We start from the raw sequence: 12,559 nt of genomic DNA, 5'->3' as shown, positions 1-12,559 counted from the left end.
TTGAAATTGTAGTCATAACATTACAGTGATGAGAAAAAAACAGTATTAGGAGGGCTAAAATGTCTGCAAGCGTAACAATACGCCGTGTCCATCTGTTGAGAATATTCAAGCCAGGGGATGATATGGTACCAGCCTGCCGGGGACAAAAATTGCAAATACACTGAAGCTAGATGTTTTACATGCATATAATTATCCAAATTTTAAAAGGCAATGTCTTATATATTGATCCTGTTAAATAAAAATTCAAATAAAAAGGGAGACTAAAAAAGTTACACACACACACACACACGCGCACACACCCGCACACACACACGCACACACACGCACACACACACGCAAATAGCACTCGTGTCGTGGTAATTTCCTTCTCTGCGGACTGCTTCTCATTTTCCCGCTCATTTTTAAGTGGCGCAGCGCACTAAAGGGTCTGACTAGAATGTTAAATCACGCACTTTGGTTCCACCTTTCGCGTCGGCGACTCGGCACGACTGCGTAATCTGCGCTCGGAGGGGGGGCCACAGGGGGGGCCAGAATCGGTGCTACAGGGGCACTGGCCCCCGCTGCCCCCGCCCCCAGAACCGCCACTGATTACAGGTATTCTACATCATGCAGACTTGTTTCTTTCCATTACCGTTCTTGCACGCGATGGTGACGTAAGAGGCGGGAAAGGGGCGTGGACGAGAGGCGAGTGTGCAAGTTAAAAAAGTCAAAAAGTCGCGCAGAAATCCCAGGGGGAACGGAGACCCGGGACACCCGATAAACTGGACGTCCACCGTGACGCCGGCGGAGATCAAGCCTCCTCTGTGCTCCTCGGCGCGGACCATACGGCGGCGAGCATGGGGGAGACGCCAAGAGTTTCTCCGTTCAAGAACTTTGTGGCCGGCGGGGTCGGCGGAGCGTGTCTGCTGCTGGCCGGACACCCCCTGGACACCATCAAGGTGACTCCCAAGGTTGTTTGCGATCCGACTTTTGTGGTCCGTGACAGGTTTTCTGCTCAGGCTTTGAGGAGATTATTGTACAAATCACCTTAAAAACTCACGAGGCGCACTTCAAGTTGCTAATTTCACTTGAGAACCGTGACTAGCTACAGGTGATGATGCTTTTTGCTGTTAATTCAAACGGGAAAACGGGGCAGCGTGATACAGGAGTGGTTTGCACGTCTCTCGCACACTTGCGGTTCGGGGTTCAATTCTCTACCCTTCAGTTTATCTCTAGCCTTACAAAACATGATTGGAGAGTGAGCGGTGACATCATGGTCACAGTATGAGGTAAAGTAGGTAAGATGATGGCTGCAAGAGAGGGCACATGACTTGTTTGAATATTCTTTTCATTTATTACGCAAGAAATGTTAAGAATGAAGAATTATTCGGTTGGAATTTTACCAGGCAGCATCCCAGGCACAAAACGTGTATCTCATAAAATGTAAAAGTAATTATTAGTGCACACAATAGAATTAACTTTACAAGCACATCTCTACACGTAAAGTAAATCACTGATATCTTGAAGCAAAGTGTTCTATCCAAAATGGACACACCGATTGAGACCAAGACTTTCGACACGAGAGGGTATCGAGGCAAGACCAAAACTTGTGAAGGTTGAGATCGAGACAAGACCAAGAAAAATCACACAAAAACAGAACAAAATGAGCATCATCTGTTTTTTCATTACGTCTGCAACAAATACAAATTCTGCTGTGTTGTTTTGAATAGAGTGCAATGAAACCAATCTCAAATCTACACAAAATTTCTTGTTTCACTTCGACAAATCATGCAATCATACAGTCGAACCTCTTTTCAACGTACTCCGTTTACTACGTTTCCACCCCGATAACATTCACATTTCAAAGTCCCGATTTCACTTAAATCATTTTCTATTTGCGGATTTTTATGTAAACTTCATGATAATGACCAGATTTTCCCCACAAAATAGTGAAAAGGCCTTCGTTACAACGAACTGTTGGAAGTTAACTGCCGCCGCGACCTTGCTTATGAACAAAATGTACAGCGCGGGATTCCCAGCCGTTGCTTAGCAACGTTACTGATCGACTCGGTACGTTGTACTTCTGGAGTTACGGTGCGGTTCTGAGCACACGTCTGTTCCTGAAAACATGTCTGGGAAATGGAAGCAAGTCTCGCTGCCTGTGAAGGCGGAAATTGTCTCTTACTTATGAAAGGGAGTCTCCCAGACAAAGCTCAGCTGAGACTTGAAATTGGCAACGTCAACGATTTCAACAGTCATCCATAATGGCAACAAAATCATGGCAGAGTTTGAGGCCAACAGATTGAATGATGATCGTCAACGGCTTCGGCCGCGGCACATTCTGAACTGGAGAAGGCACTTTTCATTTGCTGACTGCATGTCGACAGGGACATAATCAGCTTGGTTCAAGTCCATTATTCAAATATGTCACATATTATGATGTGTGTGGTGTTATGCTGTGTTTTAGGTGAGACTACAGACTCAGCCCAAAGCCTCCTCGCTCTCTAGCTACGTCATTTACACGGGAACCTTTGACTGCTTTCGTAAGACCGTCTCCAAAGAGGTCCCTGCAAAGACACACACAACACATGCACATGCAGTCACAAAACCGCATGTTGGTATGCTGTTTGTTGACCTGGCCAAAGAGCATAGTGTAACATCACTACTGTGGTGTCGTGTCGAAAAAGTTGCTGTTTTTGATTGCAACTGTGTGTGTGTGTGTAGGGGATCCTGGGCCTCTACAAAGGGATGGGTGCTCCACTGGTGAGTGTGGCTCCCATGATGGCCATCAGTTTCTTTGCCTTTGGGTTGGGGAAACAGCTCCAGCAGACGGACCCCAGTCAAGAGCTAACGTTAGTATAAGTGCACACATGTGGGACCTTAATGCGAGGACTGAACCTTGAAGCCAGGTCAAACATTAAAGCTGGGTCCATACTAAAGTCGGGTCCAAACCTCAAAGTCATGTCTGAATCTTGAAGTCAGATCTGAAACTTGAAGCACTTGCCACACTTTTCAGCTCTTCTAGAACAGTTAACCACAATGAGCAGAAGCTGCTATAAGCCACAGCTCATGCCCAAACACTCACACGCACACACTCCGGAGGTTGAGCTAACCGACCAACCTTCAGTTTGCCACATCACTCTGCACCCCACCAGGCCCGGCGTCAACAGGCACATTTCTGCCACTCAGATAATACAATACAGTGTTTTCTTTCCATTTTATACTTGCATACACCATCAAAGTTGCTTGTTTTTTTAAAAGTATGTTGATGTTTAAATGTGTTTCAAAAAAAATCAATGGATTCTAAGTACAGTACTGTGTTGTGTTTTTTCACAGCAGTTGACAAACCCAGTGCAGCTAGCCAAAGATTTACTTGGGTTTTTTTTTCCACACTTAACAATTGGGAAGGCAATTTGACAGTCAGTTTTCCATTATGTGTCCACATTAAGACATCTGCAACCTCGTTGACAATGTGTATGGATTATCTCCTTAAAAGCTACCACACTAGATCTGATCCATACATCAGTTGAACCGGGTTGTGTTGAAACCCACGTTTCATGGTGATAGGTTGCGAAACCATGACCGTTTTGTTCTGAAGTGACCATGTTCTTCAAGTGGCCTCAGCCACTCCTGGCCACCCTGTAGTTCCGCCCTTGACTAGGTGCCCTGTATATTATAAAAGTTATTTCTGCTGTGAGATGATTGCTCTTGTGTTACTGTGTTCAGGCACCCTCAGATATTCCTGTCAGGATGTCTAGCCGGGGTCTTCACAACAGTGATTGTGGCTCCGGCAGAGAGGATTAAATGCCTACTGCAGGTAAAGTCGAAAGTCTGACCCCATTGCAACCTGTTAAATAGGACTGTGGATACAGCTCGTGGGAGGGGGTGGTCTTGGTTAATCAGTCAGTGGAGCTGTGTTACAGATTTGTCTTTGAAATGGTTTCATAGGGGTCCTCCAGCCTTGAAATGAAGTCTTTGTCCACACAAAAAGTTGTTGGTAATTACTAAAAAAGCCCAAATATGCACATGGCTGACAGCTGAAATCGACTGATGTGTGTTGGTTCGAGCTGTGTAGGTGCCGGCTGGTGGTGGCACGTCCAAATATTCGGGTCCTCTTGACTGTGCCACACGTCTCTACAAGGAACAGGGCATCCGGAGCCTCTACAAAGGGACGCTGTTGACACTCATCAGAGGTACACTGGCTCTCAATATGAAGAGTATCCATCGCTGTTGCAGCTTATTTCGATCATATTTAATCTTCCATACACCTCTATTGTTCATTATTTATCGTGAATGACATTTGATACACATAATACATGCTACATTCAAGGTGTATAGAACATTATTAAATAGGATGTAAATGTTCTTAGGAAGCATATTTACATCATTAAAATGACGATACTCCTATAATGGAGCATACTTACATAATTCTATTGACCTCTCATGTTGCATTTTTACTTGCTATTTTATGTAAAATTATTCATAGTTCATAGTTAAATCACACTTGTGAAGTATCCGCAGTAGCATAGTAAGAAAAACATCTCTTTGTTAGCAGCTAGCAAGCTAAGCGCTAGCTTGAAAGGCTTTGACAACGTGCAGCAAGACGAATTTAACGGGAAACAAACGATTTACCAGTAATGAAAGTTTTATACCATTATAGTACTGATAGACGTACTATGTCACCCAAAAACAACATACCGTTGGTGTCACCAGACAAAGGTTGTTTGTTGCATTGAAAGCAGCAAACAACTTAATCCATCACACACCCACACAAAGTAATTGTAAGCCTCCCAAGTGTTTAAAAAAAAGAGATGTTGTGATAGCTGTCTTCAGAGAACAAACTGATGTCCTTAGAACAGTCTGATTTTGAAAGTTTATCCGAGGAGTCAGTGTTTTCCTGTCACTTTTCCCTCCGACCAACTTCAGTTTTTGAACATATCGACTTTGATGTGACTGCTTTCAATGTGTCGATGGAATGGATAGGTGTCCTTATAGGAACTTTTTTCCACCCATCTAAACATAAGTAGATCGATAATGCCAGCAATGGATTAAACTTCTCTCTTTCTAATTTCCTTCCGTGTGCGGGCCTTCAAATATGCCGGTGGAAACTAAGCATTGTGCCTGAAATGACATGAGAGGAAACGGTCTACAGCGATCGCTTGGTTCGGCATGCACTGAACACGTGTGATCACACATTATTGAGTTTCGTGCAAGATACAAGGCGCTGCGTTCAAAGTACTGTACTAATTTCGGTAAATGGCATTGACACCAATACCAGCATTTTATTGACATATCAGGGCCACACACAACCATTTACCTCATATAGAATGTTCTATGAGGAACATAGACATCATATTTAATGGTCTATACACCTCGATAGTAGCACATTGACAAATATTTCACTTTCTATACGTAAAGTCGTTTTTAATGGTCATGCACCTTGACCGTAACATGTTTTCATCATATTAATTGATTTTTCTGCTTCTGTTTTCTGTCCTCCAGATGTGCCTTCCAATGGTCTCTACTTTCTGACGTATGAATATCTGAAAAACCTGTTGACTCCAGAAGGTCAAAGGTAAATGTAGTAGAGGTTATAGATGAAGAAATCTTGATGCGAGCTCATTTTTTTATGGCTCTGTGTTTGGCAATGTGTACGTTTGCATGTGTGTGTGTACATTTCTGTTAGTGTTTCTCAGCTTGGCGCCGCCTCCATCCTGCTCGCTGGCGGCATGGCTGGACTCTTGAATTGGACCATTGCGCTACCCCCGGATGTCCTCAAGTCCAATTTTCAGACAGGTGACACTGCAACATTTGCTTCAAACATTTCTCCATGGATGGATCTGAGCACCTCCTGGGTGATAGTAATGTAAACAAATTCACCTATTTACTTACCGGTAATTTGGGGGGGGAGCATGTATCCTCAGGTTTTTGCAGAAGAACTCACCTATATGAAGTGTTTGTCCTCTTTATTTTATGTCATAAGAGGCTGCCAAATCTCTGGCTAAATAGGAAAGTAATGCTTGGTATCAAGGACATATATTGAAGTGCGATCCATCACGACAGATGAGACAGGCTTTGTATGATGGCGAGGAGCTACATTTAGCCTTGGTTGTTAGTGGAAGATACAAAATGTCTTCACCACATGCGCACATTCATCCTTTCATCCATCCATTTTCAACATTGCTTTACCTGAAGAGGGTCGCAGGGAGTTGCAGGAGCCTATCCGAGCTGACTTAAGGCGAAAGGCGGAGTACACCCTGAACTGGTCGCCAGTCAGTCGCAGGGCACATATAGAGACAAAGAACCAGTCACACCCACATGCACACCGTCACTGAGTGGGATCTGATCCCACGCTGCCCGCACCCACGCCCAGCGAGTGTACCAGTACACCATCAGTGATGTGCACTTTCAGTGATTTGAAAAAAAACCCCCAAAAACTGTTTTTGAGGTTACGTTCAAAAGACAAGTCAAAGGTTTTGTGTGTGTGTGTGTGTGTGTGTGTGTGTGTGTGTGAGTGTGTGTGTGTGCAGCCGTAGACGGCAAGTACAGAGGTCTGGTGGACGTCTTGAGAACGCTGCTCCGAGAAGAAGGAGCAAAAGCGCTCTACAAAGGCTTCATGGCCGTGTTCCTCCGAGCCTTCCCCGCCAATGCCGTACGACTCATTTCCTCTTGCTCTCTTTTGCTGATAAAATCTTTTGCTGATAAAAAAGCTTTCTAAAACTCCTTCTTTCCCATTACCAGGCATGTTTCTTGGGCTTTGAAGTGGCCTTAAAGGGTTTGAACTGGCTGGCACCCAGCTGGTGAACCTGCGAGCTTCTGTGGTGGGGCCGTGCTTCTGTGGAATTTTCCTATTTGTAATCACGTTCATATGGAGCCCCATACATGACATGGGGAGAAACTATTTAAAATTGTTTCCAAAATAGAGATACAATGTCTACACAAGATACTAATTTGTGGTCACAGAGGTGTCCAAGTTGTTCACAGGAATGATATTAAAGCCACAAATGATTATTTCATGGCCATGAATATGCATTTTGTACACGTGTTAGCTGTATTGTTGCTGCAAATTATTTTTTCCTTTGCCCATGTGAAGTGTGGGGCTGTCTACATTTGTTCCTTTTTTGTTTGACTTTGTAGCATGTTTAAAACTAAACAAACAATCGGTGCTGATTTATCGACCATGATAGATCTACATGCGGACTTGTATTGTTTCTTCTGAAACTTTTTCAAGTGCTTGTACGTTTTTTAACTGTTTTCAGCAAAGCTTTTTTTTTATTTTAAAACTTTTTGTTGCCAAAAGTAATCTTAGCCGATGCAGTTTGGCAAAGTAAAAGCAACTAAAAATAATGACATACCTGTATAAGTCGACGCAAACTGTACAATGTGATGTCCACAAAACACAAGAGTAATAGTACAATCATAAATAGACAGAATTCTTTTGATGATTTCACCTGGCCTCTTTTGTTGAAATTGTTTTAGATGTAACCAGGCGAACCATACTTGGACTTTTGTAGTGAAGGCTGCCTTGTTTAACAAATGTAGCACTGTCACTTTAAGAGCCACGCTAGATGAAAACACGCGGGAACATATAGAGCGTGTGGGAATCAGACCAGGAAGCGAAGAAAGGGTGACATGCACGTGAAGGAGGGTAGTCGGTGAACTGTGCCTACTGCTTGTCCCAACTTGATACACCCATGATCGTCGTTGTAACCCTGGCGATATTCAGGTAATTGTTCGCTATTTTACCATGAAGCTTGTTAGGTGTTATATTTGGACGGGTGATTAATTCTTTGAATGGTATTTGTAGAGCAAAATATCGTGTTTTGGAGTTTGAAATCTGCCGCTAGTGAGTCGTGTGAACAGCTGTATAGCGTAAGTGTTTTCTCAATGTTACAAGATGTAAATATGTTTTTTTGACTGTGAAATGATATGAACTGTGTATCTGTTCTTTAGAGGGGAGATCATTTGTGTTTTTCCACGTGTTTTGTATACACCCAACATGCCGGAAAGTGTCGAGTAAGTGTGTCCTCTCATCACATTGGATTGTAATGATTGCACTTTTAAGTTTCATGGATTGTTGGGGCTTGGAAATAATGTATTTTTATTTCTCTTTCCTTATCAAGCAAGCCACTGCTGTTGTTTATTATGGTGAAATTTTCCTTAATTTGTTAGATAATTTTCTTTGATCTCTTAGATCCCTTTTCCAACTCTTTTAAAATTCAGTTAACATCTCAGTCTTTCATCTTAATGCTGAACAATTTTTCATTGTTCAGTCGGGAATAAAGCCCACCGAAAAATTATTTTGTGTCCAGTCCAGTCTTTCCAAAGACCCGGCTACACAATTTTGGTGTCAGAAGTGGGATTCCCTATTAAATTCTGAGATTGGAGTGGATAGTGTTAGTTTGAGTATAATAGACAACAGTAGTGGCGAGAAGCGAGGCAGTCCTGATGCCAGAGTTCGGAGTGTCGACGGAGTGAGGCCTTAGTGTACAAGCTGTGGTTCGTGTGGCTGAATGGGGAGCAGTTTCGCATCGACACGCATCACTGGACGCGAGCAAGTCTTCAAAGCTACCAGAAGAGAAACGGATTGACTTTTTGTGACTTGCGCTTTGCTGCATTAAATACATTGGAACGGAGACCTGAAAATCTCAGAGGATGACGTGCAAGCAGCTGCCATCCTAGCAGGAACCCACAGCGAGGATGACCCAAGTTCCTTACAATTGGGTGATGAAGGTAACTGTGTGACCGCATTACAGTCACAGATTAGAGAACTCAATCGGAAACAGGAGGCTCTCATGTCAAGCCTTGCAAATTTGGGTAATGTTCAGCCAAGATCAATTGTTTACATCTCAAAGGAAAAACACATTGTACCTTTTTGTGGGAAGAATGGGGAAGATGTGGACACTGTCGACGAGTTTATCGAGGAAGTGGAACGAGCAATAAGAATGAGAGGTCTACAGGAGGAAGACCAAGTAGACTTCATTCTTTCACTGTTAAAAGGTTCAGCTCTAGAGGAGGTCAAATTTTGCATGCGAGGGCAACCTAAGAAGCCCAGTGATGTGTTTTCATGTTTGCGTGAAGCCTTTCGAGAAAACCGTACTGTGCCGCAACTTCTACACGCTTTTTATGCTCGCAGACAACTTGATGGAGAAGGATTGCGCGAATTTTCACATGCTCTCTCACAGCTGCTCAATTCAGCCCTCCAACAGTCGCCTAATGTGGTACCTGATGTTCAGTTAGCTCTTAGAGATCAGTTCGTTGAGGGAGTGCGAGACTCCACCTTGAGGCGTGAACTGCGTAGGCTGCTCAGAGAGAGACCAGAAAGGAGTCTATTCGATGTGAGAAATGAGGCAAGGATGTGGGCCCTTGAGGACCAACCACGCCACACTAGTGTTGCAAAGAACAGAAACCTGGTTAGTGACCTCAAGGATATGACTTTAGAGAAGAGAGACACGACCACTGGAGTCCAAACTGACTTATCCGTGACCCTGCAGGAAGTAGTTAAAATAATGGCCCAACAGGGAAAGGCTATTAGTGAATTAACAAATGCAGTCCGTGGACTCACCATGACCAATGGCAGACCTAAAGTTCAACCCAAGTACACGAGTGACGGCCAACCAATTTGTCTGCGATGTGAAGGTGTTGGACATATTGCTAGGCAATGCCCGGTGACACGCAAACCCTCATACCAACGTCCTACTGTGCCCAGTCCGCCAGTCCAGGGAAACAGGAATCCCCCCACTGTTGTGAGCCGGATAGTGAGGGGTTGGAGTGAAAGCTCAGGTAGTATGTTGACGAGAGAACGTTTTATAGAGAGGGCTGTAGGCAAGTGCCCTGAAGTAGAGATACAGATAGGTGGAGTTCCCTTGCGATGCATACTTGACTCCGGAAGCAATGTAAACACCCTCACAGAAAGTTTTTTCAGAAACTGTCTTAATGGAACAGAGGAGGATATGCACTGTACTGCTAAATGGCTTAAATTAACCACGGCAAATAACTTGCCTCTACCATATTTAGGTTATGTTGAGTTGGATGTGCAGGCAATGGGAATCCTGATCCCTGAGTGTGGATTCCTAATAATCCAGGATAGCACAGATGAGGCTAGCCAATCTCTTCAGGGAATTATTGGAATGAACATTACCAAGCGTTGTCAACAGTTGGCATTGGCACAGGTTGACACCCCTTTGGGAGGAGAATTGGATTTTGCCTGGAAAGAGACTTTCCAGGGGGTGCAAGAAACAGAGTTGGTAGAGAAGGTTTCAGCTGCTTGTGTCATAAGAAAAAACAAAGTAAGAGTACCGTCTTCTTCTGTTGCAACAGTCTACGCAAGGGGCCTAAAGAGGTCGTCCAATAATGTGGCTGTGAAAGATAATAGCCCGACGCTGCCTGGATATTCTAAGGAAGTACTTCAAGGATTTCAGGCTGCTGACCCGACTCTCAAAGTGGTGCGAGGCTTTTGGAGCCATCAGCGAAAACCATCTTATCAAGAAAGAATGAGCTTTCCAAAACCAGTGCGCGCTCTGCTAAAGCAGTGGCCATGTATCAGGGAGAGAGATGGACTCTTGTACCGAGTGATTAACAATGTTCACCTGGGGGAATGCTACCAGTTGTTACTACCCGCCTGTCTCAAAGACAAAGTTCTCAGAAGTGTCCATGACCAGGTGGGACATCAGGGTATAGAGCGAACATTAGGTCTGCTGCGGCAAAGGTGTTTCTAGGTAGGCATGCATGAAGAAGTTGAGCAGTGGATAAAGAAGTGCCAAAGGTGTGTTTTGACCAAAATGCCACAACCAAAGATTCGGGCCCCTCAAACTCCATTTTTGGCAACTCGGCCACTTGAGGTCATTGGAGGACTGACAAAGAGGGTGCCCTGGTCCAACCTGCGTCCATGTGCGGAACCAGTACCGGAACAGAGAAGTCCTCGTCAGACACCTGTTAAGGAACCTGTCCCAGCTCCGCCCTCAGAAAGGGAGGGGGATGATATTGAGTTTGTATTGGTTGAGGAATTCAAGGAACCAATTGCTGGAAAAGAAGTTCCCCAAGAGCCAGATGACAGTACTTCTGACACTGGTTCTGAAGAGGAAGCAGAGTCTGCACTGGGGACAGAAGGAAGTCGACTGCAGGAGCAAAGTTTGGAAACGGACTCGCGACAAAGCCTTGAGGCCACATCAGGTGTTAGCATGGCCGAGGAGAACCCAAGACCGGTGCTTGCACCAAGAGGAGAAAGAAAAGTGACTGTTCCTGTAGCTGTACCCAGTCCTGCCCTACGCAAAAGTCAGAGGAAAACTGCAGGGAAACACAGGAATCCATTCAATTTCCCTGTATCAGCATGCAATGCCATCTCGTTAAGTCAGGATGTATTCTCCCAGATTTTAGCAGGGGTGGTCCACTGTACTTCGACCTTCACCAGATGGGTGTTAAAGGATAAGTCACAGAGGACGTTGACTTGTAGCAGGGGAGAATGTAACCAGGTGAACCATACTTAGACTTTTGTAGTGAAGGCTGCCATCCATCCATCCATCCGTTTTCCGAACCGCTTGATCCTCACTAGGGTCGCGGGGGGTGCTGGAGCCTATCCCAGCCGTCTTCGGGCAGTAGGCGGGGGACACCCTGAATCAGTTGCCAGCCAATCGCAGGGCACACAGAGACGAACAACCATCCACGCCCACACTCACACCTAGGGACAATTTAGAGCGTCCAATCAGCCTGCCATGCATGTTTTTTTTTGGAATGTGGGAGGAAACCGGAGTACCTGGAGAAAACCCACGCAGGCCCGGGGAGAACATGCGAACTCCACACAGGGAGGCCGGAGCTGGAATCGAACCCGGTACCTCTGCACTGTGAAGCCGACGTGCTAACCACTGGACTACCGGGCCGCCCCTGAAGGCTGCCTTGTTTAACAAATGTAGCACTGTCACTTTAAGAGCCACGCTAGATGAAAACACGCGGGAACATATAGAGCGTGTGGGAATCAGACCAGGAAGCGAAGTAAGGGTGACATGCACGTGAAGGAGGGTAGTCGGTGAACTGTGCCTACTGCTTGTCCCAACTTGATACACCCATGATCGTCGTTGTAACCCTGGCGATATTCAGGTAATTGTTCGCTATTTTACCATGAAGCTTGTTAGGTGTTATATTTGGACGGGTGATTAATTCTTTGAATGGTATTTGTAGAGCAAAATATCGTGTTTTGGAGTTTGAAATCTGCCGCTAGTGAGTCGTGTGAACAGCTGTATAGCGTAAGTGTTTTCTCAATGTTACAAGATGTAAATATGTTTTTTTGACTGTGAAATGATATGAACTGTGTATCTGTTCTTTAGAGGGGAGATCATTTGTGTTTTTCCACGTGTTTTGTATACACCCAACATGCCGGAAAGTGTCGAGTAAGTGTGTCCTCTCATCACATTGGATTGTAATGATTGCACTTTTAAGTTTCATGGATTGTTGGGGCTTGGAAATAATGTATTTTTATTTCTCTTTCCTTATCAAGCAAGCCACTGCTGTTGTTTATTATGGTGAAATTTTCCTTAATTTGTTAGATAATTTTCTTTGATCTCTTAGATCCCTTTTCCAACTCTTT

General features: G+C 44.5%; 1 protein-coding gene across 2 annotated transcripts; it reads left to right on the top strand.

Moving 5' to 3' along the window:
* The first annotated feature begins 437 nt into the window (after positions 1-437).
* On the top strand, positions 438-12,489 carry LOC147210833 (mitochondrial carnitine/acylcarnitine carrier protein-like). 2 transcript variants are annotated; one of them, XM_086117043.1, is made up of 9 exons: positions 438-938; positions 2,447-2,542; positions 2,704-2,831; positions 3,706-3,796; positions 4,055-4,172; positions 5,482-5,554; positions 5,666-5,775; positions 6,510-6,631; positions 6,721-12,489. In XM_086117043.1, exons 1-9 carry the CDS (start codon positions 837-839, stop codon positions 6,781-6,783), a joined length of 903 nt encoding a protein of 300 aa, XP_085973169.1. In that variant the 5' UTR covers positions 438-836; the 3' UTR covers positions 6,784-12,489. The 2 variants fall into 2 exon arrangements, with proteins under 2 accessions (XP_085973169.1, XP_085973160.1); XM_086117034.1 differs by having other exon boundaries at positions 6,495-6,631.
* Positions 12,490-12,559: the final 70 nt, after the last annotated feature.

Source organism: Hippocampus guttulatus, chromosome 1 (assembly GCF_054856545.1).
Source record: "Hippocampus guttulatus isolate MCC_2025c chromosome 1, RoL_Hgut_1.0, whole genome shotgun sequence".
NCBI lineage: Eukaryota > Metazoa > Chordata > Actinopteri > Syngnathiformes > Syngnathidae > Hippocampus > Hippocampus guttulatus.
Note: the sequence above shows the minus strand (reverse complement) of the source record. Positions and strands in the feature narration are given on the sequence as shown.

Bases quoted from the DNA above. Each gene is read 5' to 3' on its own strand.
- LOC147210833 (XM_086117034.1), top strand. From the start codon at position 837: ATGGGGGAGACGCCAAGAGTTTCTCCGTTCAAGAACTTTGTGGCCGGC. The intron at 4,173-5,481 runs GTACACTGGCTC...TCTGTCCTCCAG, and splicing joins GCTGTTGACACTCATCAGAG to ATGTGCCTTCCAATGGTCTC. The intron at 5,776-6,494 runs GTGACACTGCAA...TGTGTGTGTGAG, and splicing joins CAAGTCCAATTTTCAGACAG to TGTGTGTGTGTGCAGCCGTA.